At 27.4% G+C, this 26,751-nt stretch overlaps 2 protein-coding genes across 4 annotated transcripts; one reads left to right on the top strand and one right to left on the bottom strand.

The window, feature by feature from the left end:
• Positions 1–1,644: 1,644 nt before the first annotated feature.
• LOC107170396 (PHD finger protein MBD-R2) lies at positions 1,645–10,133 on the top strand. Of its 3 annotated transcripts, none has more exons than XM_089222274.1 (18): positions 1,645–2,004; positions 3,433–3,582; positions 3,660–3,802; positions 5,307–5,395; positions 6,126–6,204; positions 6,272–6,430; positions 6,499–6,610; positions 6,677–6,858; positions 7,678–7,763; positions 7,854–8,080; positions 8,182–8,283; positions 8,345–8,475; positions 8,547–8,689; positions 8,892–9,058; positions 9,134–9,265; positions 9,375–9,463; positions 9,529–9,657; positions 9,733–10,133. In XM_089222274.1, the coding sequence occupies exons 1-18, from the start codon at positions 1,952–1,954 to the stop codon at positions 9,873–9,875; spliced, it is 2,316 nt and encodes a 771-aa protein (XP_089078400.1). In that variant the 5' UTR covers positions 1,645–1,951; the 3' UTR covers positions 9,876–10,133. The 3 variants fall into 3 exon arrangements, with proteins under 3 accessions (XP_089078400.1, XP_089078401.1, XP_089078399.1); XM_089222275.1 differs by having other exon boundaries at positions 1,646–2,004; positions 3,433–3,555; positions 3,645–3,802; XM_089222273.1 differs by having other exon boundaries at positions 1,647–2,004; positions 3,645–3,802.
• An 11-nt stretch (positions 10,134–10,144) lies between these two features.
• LOC107170397 (gustatory receptor for sugar taste 64f-like) lies at positions 10,145–26,382 on the bottom strand. The gene is made up of 8 exons (XM_015520500.2): positions 26,068–26,382; positions 24,497–24,723; positions 23,897–24,100; positions 23,342–23,457; positions 19,812–20,036; positions 17,302–17,456; positions 13,556–13,721; positions 10,145–10,243 (listed from the first exon to the last, which is right to left on the bottom strand). Exons 1-8 carry the CDS (start codon positions 26,199–26,201, stop codon positions 10,145–10,147), a joined length of 1,326 nt encoding a protein of 441 aa, XP_015375986.2. The 5' UTR covers positions 26,202–26,382.
• Positions 26,383–26,751: the final 369 nt, after the last annotated feature.

Here is a 26,751-nt window from a genome sequence, read left to right as displayed (position 1 = left end):
CATTGAAGCAAACAACCAGAGAGCGCTCTACGCCCGTGCGCAGAGCCTTATGGCACAAATTATATAAATATAATATTATGTATAATAATATGATATAATCTATTAATCTGTGCTTATGGGGCCCACCAGTGGTCGGATTGATATTACCATTAGCACAGAACCATAATATTAGACACGATCACGGGGCTTTAAATAGAATTATATCTAATTTTTAAATTCAATAAATTCTATTGCCGTGGACACGAGTACACGACCATATTATCAAATGCGCGGTGATTTGAATTTGAATTTGTATAATTCGTAATTTAAGTTGACCTTTATGTAAACCCCAATATTTTAGTACGTCCTCACATTGATTCAACTAAGATAATTTTTGTTTTATAAGGTTTAATGATTAAAAAATAAACTATTAAATATATTCAAGCACTTACCTTTTTTTTTTAGTTTGTACTTTATTTAAACATACTTATACCTACTTACTTTAACATTCATCTGCTACCGCAACATCATGTGATTACTGTTTACTATCATCCGACATATTTGTTAATTAATGAATAATAATTGTTATTAACCATAGTTTTAAGTAGTTAAGTAGTATAACAATTAGTCCCCAGTCCTCACACATATTATTATTTAATTAATTGTAAATTTATAAGTATTTTATCATGCATTCACGCATGCGCTTTTGATAACATTGTCTAGTGTCAATCATCCAGACCATTGGTGGGTGCTTAGATCATATACTAGTATAACTAGTATATGATCTAAGGGTGGGTGCAACGTTTATAGATAATATCTATAAATATATATAAGCCTTGGGGTGGGTGTCCATGATAATCCCGACCACGGACTAAGAAATCTTAGTCCGTGTCTCCGTGATCCCGACTATCAATGGTCGGGTGATAGAGTTGATACTTTGATAGCCTAAAATATAAACAGGCATGTCAGTAAAATCGTTCTGCGCAGAATAGATGTGTGCCCAAGACTCGGAATAAAATGACAAATCATGGCAAAGTATTAATAAACAATTGCCGCTTTAATTTGAATGTACACTAAATTGATTAGAATAACTTTAAAAAAATAATTTTTATGTTATTGCTAGGGCTCAGATGTTTATGAAATTTAATATTTTTTCTATTTATCCAATTTAATGCTAACCTAGGTACAAATTTAATAGATGTTCAATTGAATCAAATAATAGTAATAATACTATTATTATTTTGCTTAGTTTTGCATGTTTAATGGTTTTATATTTTAATAGCATATTTTGAGATTTTAAAAATAAAAATTCATACTTCAATTCATTTTTATAAAAAAACAAATTTAAATTAATAGACTATACAATTAATTCCACAATTTGTATATCTATATAAGCTTTATAGATGGTAACTACATTACTACAATAGTACAATCTACGACTTAAATTGTCGGGTCTGTCGAAACATGTATATTATATGTAAATTTAAAAAATGTATTTTAAATTGTATGAAAACAAAATAATGAATAAAAATAAAATATTTATGTTTTATGAATTATAATAATTTTTTGTGCATATTTTGGTGTTTTAATTGGCTAAAAATGCATATTTTATATTTTTATCGCATATTTTGATTGCATATTATGTTGTAATTTTTTTGCGCATACAAATTCGTAGAAAATAAACCTCTTACAACTTTTAACTTTTAACTTTAAAATTTAGATTTAATATTAAACATGAAATATTATTTATTAAATATACATTTATAACGGATTCTTTATCACGCTCCAATATTTATTTTATTCCATTTAATTACCGTTTATTCCAAGTCTGGAGCACATGTGCATTGTGCAATGATAGGGAAAATACACAATTATATTATGCCGACATGCCCGTTTATTAAGTTTATGTAGTTTTAGTCATGGTCACAGGTCAGGTGTATATAAACAGCAGAAATTATTAAATTAAACAAGAATGGACTTCGATATTGGAACAGAACTCCTAATCCAATCTCCTGGAAATGTATGGTAAGCATCGCTAGACAGCCTTGTCGAAATTCGCAAGGTTTTTTTCAATGTAGCTAACTTTAACCAGCAAGTACGACACAGATCATTTATTTTTTAAATTGTTGATGCTGAACACTCGATGTATCAGAAAATTACTGGCGGGTTCTATCGAATATTGGAAACATTCGGTCGGTTAATAAATAAATTGAATAAACATTGTGTCATTGTAATAAATTGATAAAATAAAATCTCATATATAGGGTGACCAGACGTCCTCTTTTACGAGGATTTGTCCTCTTTTTATGAGTGTCCTCTGTTGTCCGGGCTCTTTTAAATAAAAAGTCAAAATGTCCTCTTTTTTATACGTAGTCTCTATTCAGTGGTAAAATGTATTTTAAACGATATTATATTTCCAAAAAATAATTTATAGAATTGGTGATAACATGAGTATTGCACACGATTGTCGATTATAGACAAAATTCTGATTATGGCTTGTTATGGCTGTAGACAGTAAGTTGTAAGTTGTCCTGTAGATAGTTATATCACAGATTACATGTAATCTGTGGTTATAAATTGTGTTGATGTGATAAGATATTGTGATAAGATTTACAAGAACTTTTCTATTATTATTACTATCACAGTATGGTTATTTTTAGAACTAACAATGGAATAAGAATATAATATTATGCCATAAAATATAAAAACATTTAAACCAATTGCCTTTCCTAGACAATGATAAGACCAAAAGATAATTAATAAATATTTATTCCGATTAATTAGTTTCCGATCAATGGATTGTACGCCTGCAATCTCTAAGGTTGTTTGAAAAGGTTAAAAATAAATGTTTTGAATTTGCATTTAGTTTTGGTCGATTATTTTTATTTTATTGTTTCTAATAGATATGTTAGATTTTTATTATGCTGTTTATATTGTGCTTCAATCAGCCAACTGAGTATGATAAAATTGTGTTAAATAAATATCACAAGTATGTTTTGTATATTATGAATAATTTTAAAGTACCTATCCATAATATTAGTAAAAAATAAAAATGTCCTCTTTTTTTATAAGAGACATCTGGTCACCCTACTCATATAGGTTCTTAAATCTAGGTACCTAGGATGATACTATTACATTTATATATACTATTGATACTATTACATGTATAATAAAAACTATTAATTAATTTGGAAGACTAATAATTTAAAAAAATATTTATTAACTTTAGTCATCAGAAAACATTAAATTTTAAAATTCACTTAATATGTTCTGTATTAGATTCCTAAATATTTTTTTTTTAATTCTTTATTTTAGTTGTATCATGTGATTTAATAAAACACTTAATTTAATATCTGAATATTCCAATTGTATACATAATATGTTTAAAATATTAGTAAATAAAAAATTGTATTGGGAATTAATTAATTATGTAAAATATTTTCTTTATTTTAGGTCAGCGGCTTTTGTTGAAGAGGATGATGGTGATGAAATATTTATATCTTTTAAAGATGGTAAAGGAGCAAGTGAATGGATTAACAAAGACAGTCATAGAATTAAACCTATGAACAATGAATGGTATGCCAAATTGATAACAAATCCAACGTAAGGCTAAAATTTATTATTATTTTCTTTTTAAATTAATATTACTTAATTTTTAATTTCAGCCTTTCTGATAATAGTTTACCTAAATTAAAACCAGTAATTGCTAATATTCTGCCATCTGAAAAAGAAATTTCAAAAAAATCTACTACAAGTGCACGATCATCTAGTATATTTAAAGTGAAATTTAAAAAAGATGATTTTTCTACAAAAAAAACTCAAAGTAAGATATGGAGTTATTCTCATTTTAAATATTATAAATACCTGCTTAATATTCTTTTATGAATATTATTAGTATAAATTTCCTAAATAGTTATCAATTCAGAATTTATATTTATCTTGTGAAATTACCCATAGAACGTAAATTACAAAAATAAATATTATAAAATAAGATCCTACTCTAAAACTAAAGTTTAATATGTTTAATATGTATATTTTTAAATATAATATTTCAATGTTATTAAGAATTTTACTGTTAAATTATAATTTTCTCTATGTAAAAAAAAAAAACTAATGAATAAGATTTAATGTTTTATTTTTTAAGTATAAATAAACTAATTGTTTTCTTATCTGTATGTTTACTGTGAAAAATTTTGATTTTATTAAATTACAAAAAGAAGTGTTCATACTGTTTCTTAAGAAAATAACATGTCATAATTATGGTTTCTGTTTATACTCTATTTAAAAGACATTGCTACCTAACTCCTCTCATTTTGCTATTCCAGCTATCTATTGAACAAATAAGATCTGTAGCATCTAATATTCAAGTATAATATACTTATATCTGGAGACAATATTTTTTGTATAATTCTTATAGAAAATATCTTACCACTTCCATGATTAATATGCAGCTTTAAAATTCATAAAAGTTCAATTAACTCACTTGGCATACAATTTACAATAAAATCATAAGTAATTAAAATTGTTAGTACCTAAATTATATTTAAAATAATTTTTTTGGTCAACTCAACTTAATTATTTGATTATTTATGAAATAAAAACCGAAATTTAATTCCAGTATAATTGGTAATCTCAAAACGCTTATCATCAAAAATTAGAAATCCAGTTCATGAATATTCCGGGATAAAAATGCCTAAATACATTTTTTAAATTACATAATAATGTATATTTTAACATTCTCTATTGGGTTGTACAATCATTCATAAAATGCAAATATTAATTGAAAATTGAACACATGAATAATTTTATAAAGTATACAAAATTGGATGAAATACATATAGAATATGTTTATAATTGTACCCTTCACTTTTTCAAATATTTCTGATAATAAAATAAAATAAATCTTAACCCAACGAAATAAAAATTTTGTAACCCAATGGCCTATGTCGCCGAGGGTATATTTTGTTTAATAAAAAAATAAATAAAAAATAAAATAATAATATTAAAATAAATAAAATTGTTATATTAAATTATTTATACTAATGTTTAAACAATTTAAAAAATCCCTTTTATATTGTGAATGTTTAAGAAAACAGCAAGGTATATTACAAGAAAAAATTTCTTATAAGGAAAAAATAGATAAATTCTATAATTTCTCCACTTTTTACCTTATTAGTTATTACTAATCATTATACAGACTAACGGAGGTAAATGTGCTGAGTATAAAATTAGCCATGTATAATGTCCTCTTAATCTAAAATTTTTATTTATCATTATGTTATATACATTTGCCTTATTACTTTTTAATTATTCAAATTGATTTATAGATTCTAAACATAAAGAACAAAAAATAATAAAGGATGCTAAGAAATCATCAGATCGTGAGTCAAAACGGCTTTTATTGCATGGTACTACTGTAAGTGTTATTTATTTTTTATTCATATTTATTTGTTTTGAGGATGTGATACCGGCATTTTTTGTCTCAGTCTTACAAGTGTGTAACATTCAAAAAGTTTTTAGCGCTGAATAGAACCACTTCTGTCTGTTCTTTTAGTAGAAACACCAAAAGTTAACAAAATATAGAAGATAATATTTTCTGTATCGTAGCGTTTTTATTTGTTTGATATCTCTAATAAGAAAAAAGTTATAATAATTTTAGAAATCTGATATTTTTATGTTTAACTTCAATAACTTTTTATATATTAGTCTTATCAAAAAAATAAAAAACACTGAGACAGTCAAAATTTGTTTTCTTAGTTATAATAGACTTTTCTCTAACACATGAGGATATCACCTCCTTGTCAAGATGCCAGATGGCAACTGACAATAAGTCTAAGAAAAATTAAATAATAAGTTTTTTTTAATTTATCAGTGTTTACTTCATATTTTAAATGTTGTATTTTAACAGTACTTACCTCTAACAAATAGGTATATTATTAATTAAAATATAAATTAGAGATAAAAAAAATACTCTGATTAAACCTAATCAGATATTGTTTTTAAATGGTGTATTTTATGACAAAACAAATGTAGGTATTTGTAGTATAACATTAAAATTGAATTTTTTGTTAATTTATTCTATTTGATACATCTATTTAAACAACTTTATTTTGGTCAAAATTATTATTATTGTATCATGTTTTTAGAGTAATGAACAGCATTTTCCTAATACAACATTAAAACATTCATACATAGCAGAAAATTCAGGAATGGAGATTGAAAAAGGTATTGAAATAAATTTTTTTAACTAAATGACTTTTACATTTTTGTTTTTTGAATTAATCTGTTACAGAAAGCACTAATTCTTCAAAACATCCTAAAAATGTGATGGAAACTAATTTATTAAGGTCTAAAATTTTTGAAGAAGTATTGGAAGATATTGAAGCAGTAGCAGAAATATGTTCACCAACAAAATCTATTTATCATACTGATATAAAACATAAAAAAAAAAGTATAGTAGTATTAAGCATCTTGAATACATTTTTGATATAATACTTAATTTATTTACTATTGTCGCAGAGAAAAGACCATTTGGTCTAAAAAGACGGCCTGATAAAAAAAAATCAAAATCAAAAAAAAGTGATAGTAAAAAAAAAAAATTAGTTGTTAAATTAAATTCAAATAATGTTAAGTAAGTATATAAATATAAATTAATTTTATTTCTTGTTTTATTCAAAATGTATTTATTATTTTTAAGAATAAATCCTAGTATGATGCCAGACAACAGCACATTGAGTTATAATGATGATACAGCAACATCACCACCTTTAAAAAAAATTAAACCATCTCTTCCTGAAAGTAGTCTGCAGGAAAGTTCAATTCAACAGAGTAGTTCACCTTTATTCCAAGACCTAGCTAACATTACTCTATTACAAAAAAGTATCTATTTATTATTCAGACTATAGAATATTCTCATGATAGAAAGGTACCGTTTTGAGCATATAAACTGACTCACAAGTTTGTGCTGGGCCATAAGGCAAGTTAAGTTGAAGGTTCGGCATGGGTATGCACAAAAATGATTGGTTTTCATCGAGATGCGATCCCTTTCTTTCTTGAGAGACTTCCAGTATTATAAGATATGATAAATACTTATTAGTAGGGCTCAGATTTTAAATCATAATAAAAGACAGAAAGCATAAAATTATTTAAAAAAAGTATAAATGAAGCATATTTATATTTTAGAAAAAGGCAATATCAAAATTACCTACATATAACATCAACTATGTATGAAAAAGATTGAAAAATTAATTTAGATTATAAAAAGAATTGATTACCATGTTTTTGCTAAAAAAATAAATTTATTGGATTTAACTTTTATCATTTTAAGTGAATTTACTTTTACAAGTTACAACCCTAAATCTTAAATTGATTGATTACATGCATACTGATCATAGGTACCACAGGATATATTAAAAATATTAATTGGTTAACATTCATATCCCGGTTTTACAATTAGCATTAACTAAATTAAATTTTTTTTAGAGCATAAAAACATAAAAATTCCATAGTTAGAATAGACAAAAAAAAAAATTGGATTATTTGGAATGAGAATGACATGAAATGAATTTATGTATAAAAAATAGATTTTTATCTCATGTATAAAAAAGAAGCATCTACTTTAAAATCTAAGCCCTACTTATTTGTATTTGTATTTTTTTTTTTTTTTTTTTTTTTTGTAATATTTTCAACACATTTCAGTAAGAATGGAAGCATCTAATAAACAAGGGTTTAGATGCCCAAAACAAGAATGTCGAAAATTGTTTCGTAAAGAAAATTTATTGATGGTTAGTCTTATTAAATGTAAACAATTTTCTACATTCAATAAAATTAATCTTAATCATATATTAATAATATTATTATTATTATTATTTAAGATGCACATTAAACACTATCATTCAGAGTACACTGAATTATTGGTGTCTACACCAAATGTAACTGATCTGGCAACAGCAAGAATCGAAGGTGAAAATGTTGATGAACTATCTCCTTCATATTTTCTTCATAGAATATCTCAATTGGAAGCCAAAAAAAGTTGGGGGGGCAACACGTCTTATGAAACACCTTCACCAAGTATAATGTCTTCATCATTAAAATTGACCGAGTTAGTATTTACCTATTAATTTACAATAACATGTCTTATGGTAAAAAATAATCATTTTATAAGTAATACGCATTACTTTTATTTAAAAAAACATTTTACAGACCAGAAATCGGTAGTAATACCTCTCTCAATTCTGAAAATTATAACACATCTTTTGCATCCAATGATCAGCCAAACAACATAACTCATACTTATGATTCTAAGTAATGTTATTATTAAATTAAAGATTTATTTATAAGTCAATGTATTTCAATGAATTTTCAGGGATTCTGGATTTTCTGGTATTGTAGAATCATTCAGCTTAACAACTGAGACACCAGTTAAAGAATATACTCAGATAAAAGAAGCTATTAGAAATATACCACTGGTTGATGATTTTGAAAATGAAACTAGAGGTAAAAATCAAACTTAATTGTGTAAATTGTATTCTTTTTTCTGATTTAACATTTTTAATATTTGATTGCAGACAGTTATGACATGGTAAGTATAGGAGGCTCAGACCAACATTTTAAAATTAAAAATAATAAATCCGATGTTGAATCTTTGGCTAAAGAAGAGGTGATAAATTGTTCCTGTGCTTCAAATCAAGAAGATGGTTTAATGATTCAAGTGTGTTTAATTTTTGTTTAAAATGTATTAATTAAATAGCAATACAATTTTTCAATTTGCTTTTCATATTGTTTAATATTAATTCATATAAATGTCTTAATTTATATTTCTACATGAAACTAATTATGTTATTTTATTTAGTACTTACTACTTACAGTTTTTTTCATACTTGTGTAACATCCCAATTTTGGATTTATTCCAGTGTGATATTTGTTTGTGCTGGCAACATGGTTATTGCAACAAATTTGAATCTGATGATCAAGTACCCGACAACTATATTTGCACTAGTTGTTTAAATCCTTTGAAGAAAAGACGATCAAAACAATATGACTATTCACAAGATTGGATTAAAGAAGGAGTACTAGCTAGGTTTGTTGTATTACAGTAACATTATGATCTATGAAATCAATTTTATATGTATCTAAGTTAATATTTAATTTCTAGTGTTTTACAACATAAAGATGAGCGACGGAAAAAAGATGAAGCTATTTTAAAACAGTCTCATCAGTTAGTAGCTGAGGTGATAGAACATAATAATTTTTTGCACAGTTTACGAGTTAAAATTACAATTTATGGGTGAACTATTTTTTAACATTTTATATTTTTATTTTTTTCATATAATATGGGAAAGAGAGCTATGATTCACAATAATTTAATCGTTCTTAATTTTTTATTTTTATTAAAGGCAAACACCTGATCATCCTAAACTTTATTTGTGGTCTGATCAAGGTTCAACAAGAAATGAAGAACTTATTCAAGATAAGCTTGAAGAATGTAATAAATTCACTAAAATTAATACTAATTTATTTATTTTTAATATTAAATGTTTGATCTTTCAGTGCTTTCTGGCCCAGTACCTGAAAAACTTATCAATATTTCTGATTGTAGAAAAAATCTACTAGAAGAAATTGAAGATGGCTTTGACAATTTAGAAGCCAGAATCAACTTATTTGAAGCCAAAACTAATGGTAGATTTTCTTTATTTAAACTCACTCATTGTTTAAGTTGTTACTGAGGACTAACAATTAATTATTGTTATATAGGACTTGAAGATCAAGTTAATGGCTGCGTAGATAATGAAGTCTTAACAAATACTGTAACTTTGTTGCTACGAGATTTAAATTCCATCACCCGGCATATGTCATTTGAAAACAATAACAATAAAAAAGAAGTAGAACCCGTTTAAAAAAAATTGTTATCTTCATGGATTCAGTTGGCTACAATAATGTTACTTTTTACATCTGAGATAAATCTTTTGAATATCATTCATAATATTAAATTTTTTATTGAGATATTTTGACGGTAACATAATTGTTTGACAAAGGTTCTGACTTTAATTTGTATTTTGTAGTTGTATTAACACAATTTCATATGTTAAAACTGCTCCAGCAACCTGTAAATAAAGTTGAACATTCCATATCTGATGAGCTCATAAATATACTATTTTTTTCAAATTTATCTTACCCCTAAAAGAAAGTTTCTGGTGATTGAAAACATTTTTAATCCTGTTAGAGCAACATAATCTGATGTGACTTCTTGTAAAAATCGTTGTGTCTTAAAAATAAAACGATAAAGTAATTTATTTAAATTTAAAAATTTTTTATTGTACTATCTACTGAAATATATGCAATTTTTGAATACAAGTAAACAATAAATGTTATGAATTTATTAAAAACTGACTTTAGTTTTGTATACATAAGCCTCATAACATTAATTTTTTCTTAAAATATAAAATATTTATTTATTTTAGCACTAATGACTATTTTAAACTAAAAAGTTTGTAGAATAATTTAGTTGTGCTTAATATATTTATTGGCTCAAAAAATGTTGGCTATATTTTATTAATATATTTATTTTTATTATAGATTATTTAATGTCCATTAAGTTTGTGGTTATTATAATAGCATTATGTCAGTATCTCAAGTAGAAATAATAACAAATTCATATTATTTTTGTATTACTGTGTCGATTAGTATGTTAGTAGGATGGACAAAAATTACAATAAACTTAAAAGCTATGAGCAAAAGTCGTTTACCTTCCACTTGGCAACGCTGAGACGTCAATTGTAAGGGCATGCACGAGAGCGCTGCGCTATACTTTTACCTTTGTTCTTACATAAATATAGGTAGGTACTGTATTACTTTTAAATTATATAAATTAATGCCTTGACACACATTGCATTCGCACGTATGAAATTTACTTATTTTGAACTCTTATAAATCTTTCCACAACCAATCCTCATATAGGTATTCGAATACCTACGAAAAGATGACTGAAGTTTCCAGACATTTACATCAAATGCAAAAAAATAATATGGTACCTACTATAATAAACATTAGATATTAAACACGTCATAATCAAATTCTTTATGTCGTTCATGGTATTTTGTAATAAGTTATTTGAAAAATAAAGTCAATGTAGACTTGATTTGCGTTTAGTGCTAATTGTATAATATTTATAATAATATTTATTATACAATTATTTATAATTTGCAAATATTCATGGTTTGGACGAATTTTTGTCAATATTTGAAATTCAAATGCTAATAAAAATTTAATTTGAATTTCCGGTGGTCATTTTTTTTGTGATAGAGATTGACAAATTTGTGAGGAATCTTGTATTAAATTTTCAAATCTTAGATTTAAAAAGAAATTTTTTTATGAATTTCTAGCTTAAAACAATTTGTGAATTTTTGTGAATATTACGTATTTTGTCAAAATTCAAAATTTGAATGCTTATAAAAAAAAATTGTGAATATGAATTTCTTTTATTTTTCAACTGCTATTGTAACAATATTATTATGTTAAGAGCCATGAATTAAATCTTCAATATTTTGTACCCAAAAAATAAATTTTTATCGATATTAATTATTAAAAAAACTAATAATGATCGAAAATTGCATATACCTTATGAATAGTTCCACTTAAGTTAAAACATTTGGTGAAAATTTCATGTATCAATGGTCATTCGTTTTAAAGTTCAAAAGTTCAAAAATCAAAATCGATTTTGTCGAAAACTGATTGTGCGTAAAATTTCCCGTTGTCCCATTAATTTTTTAGAATTTTTTACTTTTGACCCCTAAAGTACCAACTAGAATCACTTTCTGTTCGAATAAGGTACTGAAGTCAAAAATCGAAGCACTTTTACTGCCACAAAACGCAATGACAGACACAAAAAAAAAATATTCATGGTTTTGACGAATTTTTGTCAATATTTGAACTTCAAATGCTAATAAAAAAAAATTGTGCCTATGTATTCTTATAATTTTTTAATCACTATAAGGATAACTTATGAGGAACTTTGTATTAAATTTTCACGTATTTTGATAGGGCCAAAAAAAATTTATCGACACTTAAAAAAAAGTCAAAATATTTTGAAAATTAAATCATGTAAAGAAAATGCCAATCTAAATAACTTGTAAAATTTTCAAGTATCTACGACTTATACTTTTTGAATAATAACAAAATATTTAAAATCGTTTGAGGATAAATCGTTATCGTTACGCTATTTCGTAAAAATTTAAAATTCAAACGCACTTAAAATTTTTCTTGTAATGATGCTTCGAGTTTTTTGTATAGATATTTGAAGGAAAACTTAGTGTTGTATTTTTAATCCTTAGTTATAAACACAAAAAATTTTATGATTTTTTAACTTCAAAATTACTTGCAAATTTTCGCGTTTTCGACAGATTTCGTAAAAATATGAACTATAAACGCTTATAAAAAAAAATTGTGAATTACGATTTTTAAGTTTTTTTAGCTACAATAAGAACAACTCATAAGGAACCTTTTTTTAAGGTTAGGTTTTTAAGTGTTTTTGGTAATCCAAAATTTTTTTACCGACACTTAAAAAAAAATTCTCATAAGAATCAAAAATTTCAGTGGTCTATAAATAACTCAAAAAATTTGTGAAAATTAAACTGTATATAGATAACACTAACATAAACATTTGGTGAAAATTTCAATTATTTACAGTGATTAGTTTTTGAATTACAACCATATAAAAAAGATTTGGATTTGGATTTGGTCGAAAACTGGTTTTGCGTAAAAATTCCCGTTTTTCTGTCATTTTTTTTTTGTTTTTCTCGATTTTTTTGAAAACTGTTGGAAAATGTTTACTTTTGACCTCTATAATGCACCAAGGATATTCACTTTTCCATCGGAAACCACCCCCAAAGTTTGAAATTGAAGGATTATTTCGACTAGTTATGTTGTACATAGACACAAAAAAAAAACACACACATCATTGTAAAATCAATACATTCATCAGAATTCGTTCAGAATCTAAAAGTTGAAAAATTAAAACGTGAGAGAAAATATTTTGAAAATTGTATCAAATATAAAAAATGCCAAAATAAACATTCAGTGAAAATTTCTTATTTTATTTTTCAACTGTTATTGTAACAATATGTTAGGAACCTTGTATTACATTTTTAAGCTTTTCTATCTGAAATTGCATATGCCTGTGAATAGTTCAGCTTAAGTTTGAAAATTTCATGGTGGATAGAATATACTTCTATAAACATTCTATGAAAATTTCATATATCTATGGTTATTTGTTTTAAAGTTACATCAAAAACCAAAATCTATTTTGTCGAAAACTAATTGTGCGTAAAATGTCCCGTCTTTCCCTTAAATTTTAGTTTGTTTATCCCGATTATTTAGAAAAACATTGTATTAAAATTTTTTACTTTTCACCCCCCATCAATGCATTTCTCGCTCCGCTCAGAATCTAAAACTGATTTATACAATATGATAAATAATTGTACACTAAGTAATTTAAAACTATTCAATATCGTGACGACCAGACACGTTCAGTTAAAAAATAATTTAAATATTAATAGTGAAAAGCGTTTTAAAATCATACTTCTATACTATAACTATGCGTCGGACACATGAAAATTTCCGGTACAATTTTTTTGCTCTCGTCGTTTATAGCGGATGCTTGCATCACGACTGCTGTGGTCCGAAACACCAAAAATATGAACGAGTACATGTAGAACAGCGTTCTGAAGTAGCTGTGCTTGATTGAACTGGTGACAATAATATATAATGATTAATGAAAAATGATTAGTGTGTTGGCCTGATTTGGTTTGAAACTATGCTTATTGTATTTTCCTTTTAATACATGCACGGTGATTTTATAACTATGCTCGTTTGAGTCGTCTCATTTAAATGCTAAATTAAGAGTATGTGTTGCTCAAACTCAACAACTCAAAAGTCCATGATATTTAAACTTGTAGTAAGTGAGCTATGAGCATTTTAAAATATTAATACTTAATACATAGTATTACATACTAAAAACTCACTTAAAAATAATAAAAATAAATATATTGCAAGACGATTGAACACACACATATAATGTTCTCACATTTGTCAACTCCCACTAGGGACTTAGGAGCGATACAATTGTTGCCTCCTGTCCTGCTGATGCTTAGGCCTAGTGAGATTAACCAGTTGGTATTTTAGCGCGTTCTGGCGAATTGTGTCAATCTCAGCTGCGTCGTTTTAACTCGTGTCAAAAGTGTAGATGTATAAGTAAATTTATAAGTGTTGGTTCATGGTTTTTAACTGTCAAATAAAGTTTTACATTCCTAACGCAGAAGTTGGATTTATTATTCGTTAGGTCCTGATAGATACCTAACACAGTTTGGTAAAATTAAAGTTTGATAATAGGTTAATTCGTTAATTCACTCTAATATTTAATCAGACGATACCTACAAAATTTTAAATGCTATAAAGTCGTTCATTTAGGTGTGCTATGTGTTAGTATAAGACAGAGACAACATATACGCGGGTACGACTGCGTCTTTTTAATAAATTTAAATGTAAGAATATTATTCAGGGGACAGGGCCCATCATAGGCTTTGTATGCAGGGACGGGTTTTATCACTCACCAATGGCCAAGGGGGGAGGGCTGATTGAGGCTCAAGAATTTACATAGTTGTAATTTAAATCTATATAAAATTTTAATTAACATAATGTTTTATAAATAATATGTAAATCATTTTTTTTTTTATGTTTTTGTTTTACAATAACAACATATTTTAAATAGTTATATTGTTATCAATTTTCATCTGAAACCATTTATAAAAGTAATTATATTCAAGTAATAACAAAAATGGACTGTTTGGCATTATAGTAAAGCGTGTGATCTACCGGACATTTTAAGGTTTGGTGTGTGATCTGCGAGAAAACAGTAAATAACACGTAAAATAAAAATTATAAATAAATATGTAGGTATCTAATATTATCTAATAAAAATGTAATTCAATTAAAAAAATAACTATATTTAATAGATTTAAGGTTCCTTGTGTCTATACAAAACAAATGGGTACAGGGTAGTTGTTCGAAAAATGATAAGACATTTTTATCGCAAGCTCTTACATGTATTCCAACGTAATCGAATGAAATATCTCAATTATTCAAAATACGATTTATCAAGTACCGTACTACCGCCACTAATTTAAAATGTTATTTTTATAAACTTTTAAACTTAGTTAGTTTATTTTCTAATCAGCTTATGACCTTAACTAATTTAATATACAGACATACAGTTGATAATGTTGATATAACTTAGCTTTTCACAGTTGATTAAAAAAAAAAAAACGGGAATTTTTACGCAAAACCAGTTTTTGACCAAATCGATTTTTTTATATGGTTGTAATTCAAAAACTAATCACTTGAAATACTTGAAATTTTCACCAAATGTTTATGTTAGTGTTATCTATATACAGATTAATTTTCACAAATTTTTGACTTTTTTTGAGTTATTTATAGACCACTGAAATTTAAAAATTTTTTGAGAATTTTTTTTTTTAAGTGCAGGTAAAAAAATGTTTGACGACCAAAAAACTTGAAAATTTAATACAAGGTTCCTTATGATTTGTTCTTATTGCAGCTAAAAAAAATTAAAAATCGTAGGTCACAATTTTTTTTATAAGCGTTTATAATTCATATTTTTACGAAATCTGTCAAAAACGCGAATATTTGCTAGTAATTTTGAAGTTGAAAAATCATAAAAATTTTTGTGTTTATAACTAAGGATTAAAAATACAACACTAAGTTTTCCATTAGTTTTCCTTCAAGTAGCTATAGAGAAAACTTGAAACATCATTATAGGAAAAATTTTAAGTGCGTTTGAATTTTAAATTTTACGAAATAGCGTAACGATAACGATTTATCCTCAAACGATTTTAAATATTTGTTATTATTCAAAAAGTATAAGTCCTAGATATTAGAAAATTTCACAAGTTATTTATATTAACATTTTATTTACATGATTTAATTTTCAAAATATTTTGACTTTTTTTGAGATATTTATAGACTACTGAAATTTTCATTTTTTCTGAAAATTTTCTTTTGAAGTGACGATAAAATATTTTTGGCCCTATCAAAATACGTGAAAATTTAATACAAAGTTCCTCATAAGTTATCCTTATAGTGATTTAAAAATTCTAAGAATACATATGCAAAATTTTTTTTTATTAGCATTTGAAGTTCAAATATTGACAAAAATTCGTCAAAACCATGAATACTCGTATTTTTTTTTTATCTGTCATCACGTTTTGGGGCAGTAAAAGTGCTTCAATTTTTGACTTCAGTACCTTATTCGATCAGAAAGTGAATCTAGTTGGTACTTTGGGGGTCAAAATATTTTTCTAAATAATCGGGATAAACAAACTAAAAATTAAGGGGGAAACGGGAAATTTTACGCACAATCAGTTTTCGAAAAAATCGATTTTGATTTTTGATGTAACTTTAAAACAAATGACCATTGGTACATGAAATTTTCACTGAATGTTTATATAAGTATATTCTATCCACCCTGCAATTTCGACTTAAGTTAAACTATTTATAGGTATATGCAATTTTCGATCATTATTAGTTTTTTTTAATAATTAATATCGATAAAAATTTATTTTTTGGGTAGAAAATCTTGAAAATTTAATACAAGGCTCTTAACATATTTTTTTAATAGCAGTTGAAAAATAATCTTTATCACAAAAAAAATGTCCATCGGAAATTCAAATTAATAATTAATTATTTATATTTATATCTAAGGTTATAAAATTCAACACTAATTTTTCCATAAGTTTTGCTTCAAATAGCTATAGAGAAAATTTGAAGCTTCATTATAGGAAAAATGTTTTGAGCGTTTGAGTTTTAAATTTTTATGAAATCGCGTAATGATAACGATTTATCCTCAAACCAGGTATATGTATATTTATGATAATATAAGGTATTATGAATTATGATAACTACATGCAAAGTTTTTGGAAAAATTGATTAACCATGCCTTATTCAAAATGCATCCTAATCGAAGAATAACCAAATGTACATATTATATTCTATAGACTCCCTCTTTTGTTAAACTTAATGTATCCCCATAGTTTTAAGACCAATACTCTATTACCACTATTTTGTAATTGTTACAGGCTAATAACCTCAGGAGTTGAAGCCTTATTTAAATAATAAAAAAAAATGTATGACATTTAATAGAACTAACAAAAGCATTAAAATGGGGCGATTCACAAGTATGTTATAAAATCACACTCGTACATTATGATATATGTTATAATATGTATAAATTGCATAATATAATAGTCTCACTCGATTTCCGTAATGAGCTGAGCGCAAATGAAATAAATGTTGCTGCCTATTGACAACGCCACTATGACGTTGATGTGATCGTCAATTTTCTTGACCAGATGAGTTAAGGACGTGTATGTCTCTCGATATTCCCGCCACTGCGACATTGTCAGCATCTTTTGAACAACGCGACCGGTAAAGAAAAACATCGATATTAATCACAAGTCGGGTGCGTAAATTTATTACATTAATATCATGCTCCTAATGGCCCAATAGGATTTACCATACTTATCGTTTATCGGCGCATAATAATATACAAACGTTTATACCATAATAATTAATACCATAGTTATCAATAGATAGTAGGTACCTATACTTAGGACAGTTAGGTATTTATGATGTTTATGCATTATAGATAGGTATTAGCCATTAGGTAAGTATAAATAATTATAATATAGTCTTTAAAGTACTTATTAAATTCGACTTACTAACAACTAACAAGTAATCGCACCTCGCATAGGCGCAATTTCGATTTAAAAAAAAACGGGTTAGTGGGTATCGCTCTGCTGTACATTGTGGGTGCCGGTGGGGTGGACTTCTGACTAGGGTAAGTTAAATTTGAAAGCAATGATAGGTATCATTGTATACGAAAAACGATTCTGAACGGAGACGGTTTATCTGTCGAGGATATATTATAGATTATTAACAATTTTCAAATCTTAGATTTAAAAAGAAAATTTTTTATGAATTTCTAGTTTAAAATAATTTGTGAATTTTCGTGATTTTTACGTATGTTGTCAAAATTAAAATTTGAATGCATGTAAAAAAAAAATTGTGGCTATATATTTCTTTTATTTTTCAACTGCTATTGTAAAAATATATTATGAGCCTTGTATTAAATTCTCAAATCTTAGAATTAAAAAGAAAAACTTTTATGAATTTCTATCTAAGATAATTTGAATATTACCGTAATGTTTATGTATTTAGTCAAAATTTGAACTGTAATGTTTTTCAACTGCTATTGTAAAAATATGTTAGGAGCCTTGTATTAAATTTTAAAATCTTAGATATAAAAGGAAAATACTTTATGAATTTCTAGTTTAAAATAATTTGCGAATTTTCGAGATTCTTACGTATTTTGTCAAAATTCAATCTTTGAATGCTTATAAAAAAATATTGGACTATGTATTTTTATAATTTTTTAAGTACTATAAGAATAACTTATGAGGAACTTTTTATTAAATTTTCAAGTATTTTGATAGGGCCAAAAATATTTTATCGTCACTTCAAAAGAAAATTTTCAGAAAAAATGAAAATTTCAGTGGTCTATAAATATCTCAAAAAAAGTCAAAATATTTTGAAAATTAAATCATGTAAATAAAATGTCAATATAAATAACTTGTGAAATTTTCAAGTATCTACGACTTATACTTTTTGAATAATTACAAATATTTAAAATCGTTTGAGAATAAATCGTTATCGTTACGCTATTTCGAAAATTTAAAATTCAAACGCACTTAAAATTATTCCTATAATGATATTTCGAGTTTTCTCTATAGCTATTTGAAGGAAAACTTAGTGTTGTATTTTTAATCTTTAGTTATAAACTCAAAAAATTTTAAGATTTTTCAACTTCAAAATTACTTGCAAATTTTCGTGTTTTCGACAGATTTCGTAAAAATATGAACTATAAACGCTTATAAAAAAAAATTGTGAATTACGATTTTTAAGTTTTTTTAGCTACAATAAGAACAACTCATAAGGAACCTTGTATTAAATCAAGGTTTTTTGGTCGTCCAACATTTTTTACCGGCACTTCAAAAAAAAATTCTCAAAAAAATTGAAAATTTCAGTGGTCTATAAATAACTCAAAAAAAGTCAAAAATTTGTGAAAATTAAACTGAATATAGATAACACTAACATAAACATTTGGCGAAAATTTCAAGTATTCAAAGTGATTAGTTTTTGAATTACAAGCACATAAAAATATCAATTTGGTCGAAAACTGGTTTTGCGTAAAAATTCCCGTTTTTCTGTCATTTTTTTTTTGTTTTTCTAGATTTTTTTGAAAACTGTAGGAAAATGTTTACTTTTGACCTCTATAATGCACCAAGGATATTCACTTTTACATCGGAAACCACCCCCAAACTAAGGGTGGTTATGCTATGCATTTTGCCATTTTAGTTTTTTTTTTTTTGAAAGAAGAAGTTTTTGATACATAAGCACGATCATTATTTGAGGGTGCTAATTTTAAAATTGGGGGTGCTAATACCCCCTAAGCCCTCTCCTAGTCTGCTCGACTAATTCGGACTTCTCGGTATTAGATGTGGATCTATAAGAATAAGACCTCGTTGATTAGAAAATGGGTGTTTTACTCATTTATTTTTTTCGAGGATAGTTTTAGCTAGTAGGTATTTATGCGTATTCTTAAATTATTTTTATTACCTTCCTATTATCAAATACATTAAGGTACTTAAAAAAACTATTATTTATTTTTTAGATTTAAAAACATTTAAAGCATCGGCACTCACTTGACCTCTGACGCTATGCATGGATTTTGTTAGCTTCTTAAACTGAGCCGCCAGTGCTGAGCTGACCAGCATGATGAAGAGATCTGTGAAATTCCACAGAAACGTCGCGGTTAGGCTCAACCACATTACTAAGAAGCCTTTTACCGGATTATAACTGTCATAGTCGTCGTACAAATACCAATGCGTTTTTAGAGAGAACCGTTCGAGATACCCTGTTAAAGTTGCCTGTGTATGCAACACATATAAATCCATTGTCATTAATCATATGAAAACATGTTAATAAATAAAATCCAACTACTTATACCTATTAATTATCATTATAATATTATAAGCGTAACAAGCGTGTGCATGTGTGTCATGTGTAGACTGTGTGTTGTGTATATCAAATTTTAATTAGGTTTATATAGGCTATAGCCCATAGAATACCCACTAGGATAGTACCTACCTATATAAAATATATTCAATTATATTTAAACTTAAATGTAATATCTACTTATATCTTATAAGTTGTAAGTATTTTTTTAATGAGTATTATACACTATACAACTCGGGGATATATCAGGGTCAGGGTAAAAGTTGGGAAAGGGGACTTATGCTGCCGAATACAAGTTAGTAAATTAAAAGGACGTACAATAAATTGTATAGGATTTTATTATTCTATAGTTAGGTATAATTAAATATTATACATTATTTTTGTATTATTAATAATAATAAATTATCCTGATTTAAATCAACTAAACCTCGACATACAATAGTTATGTAATTAGATTATATTATATATACCTAGTATATTTTAGAATGTCCATATTACAATTATGCAAAAAAATTTACAATCATTTATAAAAACGTATTTTTTTTTTTTACAATAATAAATAAGATAGGATGGACTGATTAAAAACACCCTAGGAAAAACAAAATTGGAGTCTGCGTCTATTAGGGCGGTCATTCAATCTGTAGTGTTGTGTGGATCGCTTGCAATTTGCATTGTATAGAATCTATACTATAGATGATTGTTCGACTGAAAAAACTTTCCGACTGTTTCCCGCTTTCCTTTTCGGTTTGGTAGGTATTATAAATTTGTTCGCAGTGCATCATTTCGAACAAACCTGGTAGTATATTTTGAAATCATACGTAGGACTTTGATTTTATTTATGTCGGTTTGAGCACATTTTCTTCAGACACTATATCACATAACTAACAGTTATATATTACCTAATCGAACAATTTGATTATACATCAAAATGAATATTTACAATTCAGAAAATTTTTACGATTGATTTGTGGGTTATATAATATTTTTAAATTGTATATTATTGCTATATTGTGGCCATTGCAGAGTATTAGGTTAGGTTAGGTTAGGTATAGTTTTTGGAATTTTGGGTCTACATAGTGTAAAAAGAATACCTCACAGTATGATTTTTACGCATTTTGATAATAATAAATAAACGAATTACGAGTGGGATCATCATAACACTGCCTGTTACGATTAATATATAGACTAAAATATAATTATTACTTATTATACACCATCTAATTGCTGGATTAGTGGAAATTAGAACGAATCGGTTATTTTTTTGTTTAAACTGGAATAATATATTTTTAAAACACTGGTGAAGCCCTTGGCTTTAAAAATCAGCAATCTTATTTCTCAATTTGTAAGGGCTATAAATATAAAGATAATATTGAGATATAAAGATACTTATATGGTTTATATAATGGATTTCAAGACATTTTAGCATAAAGGGAAATGGGAGACAGATAAGACAACCATAAATACAATAAGCAACCCCAGCTATATGAAATAATTTCTTTTTCGTCACTTGTATATACATACCTATTAAGAAATATAAACCAATACTGATTGACATTAAGCTCGACATTGTCCAGTGGACACTGTTCAAATTTCACAGAAGCCCGAAATGAATTCAATTACCCAGAAAATCTAACATCTATATATATTATATGAAGTAATCGGTCCATTTTCAGACATCCCAAAAGCTTAATTTCTTTTTAAAAAAATATCAAAATGTACAATTTAATACATTTTTTTTTTTTTTTTTTTTTTTTTTTTTTTTTTATAAAAGAAATTTACAATCTGTACCTTAGGCACAATAAGTAAATGTGAGACAGAATATATATAAGGTATCAAAACAATTAATATTAATATAAAAACAGTTTACAATAAATTATATACTACATGTTACGTTTGATGAGAGCAGCCACCCATTAATGACACTCGCTCGTTTTTTTTTTTTTTTTTTTTTTTGAGTGTACTTAATTATTTAGTACTTGATTTATATAAGCAAGTCACGGCACCATTTACGTTTTAACCTTCTTGGAGGGTTTCCGGGGATAGTTGGGGTAGAGAGATTTCTAACGAGGGGATTGGGGTGAGATAATAAGTGGTGGTGGAAACGTTTATAATAAATTTTTGCTTCATCATGCACTAGAGGCATTTTTAAATCTGAATGAATAGTATGATTAGATACATAGGGAGGGGCATTTAATAATTTACGAAGCGCTAGGTTTTGGAAAGTTAGTATTTTGTTTAGATTGGACTTTTTTGCGTTTCCCCATAATTGCAGTCCATATGTCCACATGGGTTTAAGTAAGGATTTATAAATAAGAAGTTTGGTACTAGTATGAGTGTATCTGTTATTATAAATGAGATTTTTTAAAAGACGTAAACGTTGGTTTAAATTTATCCTTTTTGATTTAATATGTTGGGCCCATGTCAGCCTTTTATCGAGGGTTAGGCCAAGATATTTAGTGTTCTGAGCACTTGGAATTTGGGTCCCGTAAATGAAAACATCATTGCAAGGGGTAAGTCTTAGGGTGAACGTCGTATGGATAGATTTCGCTTGATTAATTTTAAACCTCCAATTGGTGTACCAATCTTCCATAAGAGAAAGGTGAGATTGGAGATTTTGAACTGCTATTACAGGGTTAGAGTGAGTTGAGAGTATAGCTTAATTTAATACATTTAAAAAATAAATAATGTAAATACAATTTTATTATTAGTGACTATTATTAACCATTGTAGTTGATATTATAAACAATAATTAAACGATTAATATACATATATAAATATATTTAATTAGCATCTATGAGTAGTATCTATATATTTATTGCTTATTTTGTAGATATTAATTTAGTATAATATTACCATTCACATTATTATTTTTCTGTTAAAATATATCATAAATTTGTATTATTAGTATAGGTAGGTACATATAAAAACATAGTATGTATATTAGTTATATTACTATTGTAATTATTTTGAACCGAAATGTATAGTTTATTTAGTTTATTATTATAGGTATAATACACTTATGTTGTTATGTATGTAAATTGTATATAAATCTTTGTTGATATTTTAAAGGCGGGAAAAATACCTTCAATATCTACCTAGTATATCAGTGGTAAATACAAATATTACAATCATCACAAATAACTAATAGCCATTTTAAATATATGTTTATATAATTATGTATTATTATTATTTATGCTTAAATATATTATATACATACGGACTGATCGATAAGTATAAGACTGCCATTATCATCGTTGTCGATAAGAGACATGGAAGCAATATCGTCTTTACCACCGGGCCTCGTATTCAGCCAATTGTGTAAGCCGTGTTCAGCTGAAAATAGTGATCAATATCATTATCAAATTTGGGATCGCGGCTGTACGACAGATTTAATATACAACACACAAGTATACAACACGTTCGGGTGTTGCGTGCTCTCAAGACTATAATATTGTATAATATAGGCTATACCAGCTACCAGGGACGCCCGGAGGGAGGGGCCAGTGGGGGCCATTGCCCCCCCTGAGATTTTTCGTGTCAATTACGAAATTGGAAGTTTTTTTACATAAAGTTGATCTTGAGCGACTATTCGACAATCCTTGTATCTAACAAGTCATATAGGAGGTATTTAATCGCAATAACGATTATTTTCAATACTTTTGGCTGGTTAGGCGTAATTGCCGAAATCTTGTATGAAAAACATAAAAAAAATTTGTTTGCCCCCCCTGAGCTGCATCTCTGCGGGCGTGCCTGCCAGCTACTTAGTACTTACTGAACGCGAACACTAGCAATACTACAGCCAGAGTAGTCGATTTCCATCCAAGTCTTGGGGCACCAAACCTTCGCATCGAAATTTCTACTGACCTCCAGTCTTGCATCAGCTTAGGCCATTTCTTAGCTAATTTTATGAACATCCACAGTGCACAACATGCGTTACCATAAAATATACTTCCCGACGTGGCTTTCTTTATACCCCCTGCGGCATTGTTGTATATTATTTTAGAAATAATTGTAAATAATATTATTAATTAATAATTATTATTAATTATCATATTATCACTAGCTGCAATAGTAAATTCCAACTCCTAACCTGACTTGTGTACCGACTATTGAGATTTAAACAACAGCGCTCTATTTATTATATAGGTAAATTATTCTGAATTGTGAAAGTGAAAATTAAAATTAAACATCCCCATAATTTTAAATAAATGATTTTCACTGATATACAGATATACATTTGTGGTTTTTAATAATTTACCCAACGGGCGTCCATTTATACTTAATACCTATAGCCAGGTTAGGTCATATTATAGGTACCAAAATAATATAATTATGTATAATATATATTGGTGTAGAATTATATAGCACGTGCCTTTCGCTGTTAGATTATCTTGGTTCAAATTCCTTATGGTGTAGTCTAACGAGAATATCTCTATGGACACGAATCCACAGAACAGGAGAATCGAGTAAATAGCTATAGGATAATACCAACAAAACGTTAATTTGTAGACATCTCGTCGGTATATGCCACTGACTGGGAATACGCCAAAGATTGACGCAAACGTCAACACGTACCGAATGTAGTAATGAACTCCGGTCCTAAATCGTTGATTTAAACATTACAAAACGAGTTCAATTAATAATTACTCATAATAATCACATATATGATATATCACATATAAATATTTAGACACAAGTAGCAATTAAAACTTTACCGTAATACTGTGTAATATATATACAATATAATTTATGTATTATAATGACATAATGTGCCAATTGTGACAACAATGTCTTTATATAGTTGTTATTAGGATTCGTAGCCCACGACAATAGTAAGTGTTATGTAGTAAATACTAATAACATTACGAATAGTAATACTTGTGCTTATTATATTGTCGGTAGATATGGGTGATTGTGGATCAATTGTAGGTTACTTAAGATGAGTTATTTTAGGTTCGTTTCTGCACCACTGACACGTATACCAAAGGCTTGAAATTTTTTTATTCAATATCACATTTGATGGAAAAAAAATGTAAAGAAAGTTGTCAATTATTTCTTAATAATTAAGTTACCTAATGAAATAAAATGAAGAAAGTTTGAAATTCAATCCAGACAATACGATATTTTGTTCTTTGGAAAAAGTAACAAAAAGTTCTTTCCAAATAAGTATACACTGAATATTTACGTCAGCAGATAAACTTTAGTTGTGAAAGTTTGCTTTCCACAGAGGATTAAATCAAATCAAAATAGAGGAATAAATAATAATATGAAGCTAAAGTGTTGTTTGTTTGAGAATTTCAATGTGATAGCCAACGAGTATAAAACTATAAAGTTAAAAATTAAAATATAATTAGCGTGTGATCCATAATCCGTATATAAGTGTATTATTAACTTTGTACATATTTTCGAATTGTTAAATGCATATCCTCCTAATCGATTCTATAGGACCCAGCTATATAATATACGACAGTGGTGTTTTAGAAGCTAATCAGGGGGAGGGAATTCGATTTTACGATATAACTATTGATAGTCCTAAACGATACACCCCCCCCCCCCCACCTCATGACAACAACATGATAACTTTTGGCAAGTGAGAAACGCTCTTAATCTGCTGGTGGCTTTGATATTATAATCACAGATTATAAATGAAACTAAATCTGTGTTATAACTGCAATAGAATATAATTTATCTTTGTCCGCGATTAAAATGCTCCGAGACTAAAAAAAAGTATTTATTTTTAAGACTCAAACGAAGCGATGGGTTGAGTATGGAAGAAAAATTTACGAAGAGGAAAATTTTATAAATTGTAACTATTGGATTTTCCGTCTCAAGAGGTTTCCGACATCTGCCATATCACATCGCTACGGGTTATAATATATCAGGCACCTATAAAATACATATTTTTCTCCGTTCCTATTTATTATGCTTTTGCCCGAGACTAACTTGTTCAGATATTCGTTGAATTCCTTTGCACTGTACTCTTGCGCGGATAGCGTGTTCGGGCTCACCGAGTTGTTTTTGTTCCTTCTGATATCGTGCACGGCCGACATGATGGTGATTCTTGGTCGGAATTTCATACCATCCCAGACACCTCGGCTGCAGTATTACAATTTGCAGCAAATAGCAATAGAGTTATTTTCGGTCAACCGCGGTTACAGTACAGTAGTACAGTGGTATACTTGCATTATGTTAGGTACCTGCATAATATCATACCGCTTCATGCCAACGCAATTGTCTAACGTTGGTCTGTTACGATGGGTAGGGAGTATTAGCTAGCATTCCGTCGTAGGTATTCCATACGTTAAAAACTTTATAGGTACACAAGCGTATATAACCATACCTAACCTAACCATCGGGTATATACGCATATAGGTAAGCAGGACGATACCTATATAAAACATTTTAGGCGTGGACACAATGACAACGATAAATAATAATTATTTTACCCTGGCGCGTATACTATACCTAACGTCGAATTATACAACATGTATTATTATGTATATATTATTACATAGATTGTATCGGCATTTTTTGTTAGCTTACATTTACGACATACTTATATATATATAAGCACGCGTTATATTATTACTATACGCATCATCATACCGAATGAATAATATTAAACAT

Source organism: Diuraphis noxia, unplaced genomic scaffold, assembly GCF_037042655.1.
Source record: "Diuraphis noxia isolate RWA-SAM2 unplaced genomic scaffold, SU_Dnox_SAM2 contig0003, whole genome shotgun sequence".
NCBI lineage: Eukaryota > Metazoa > Arthropoda > Insecta > Hemiptera > Aphididae > Diuraphis > Diuraphis noxia.
Note: the sequence above shows the minus strand (reverse complement) of the source record. Positions and strands in the feature narration are given on the sequence as shown.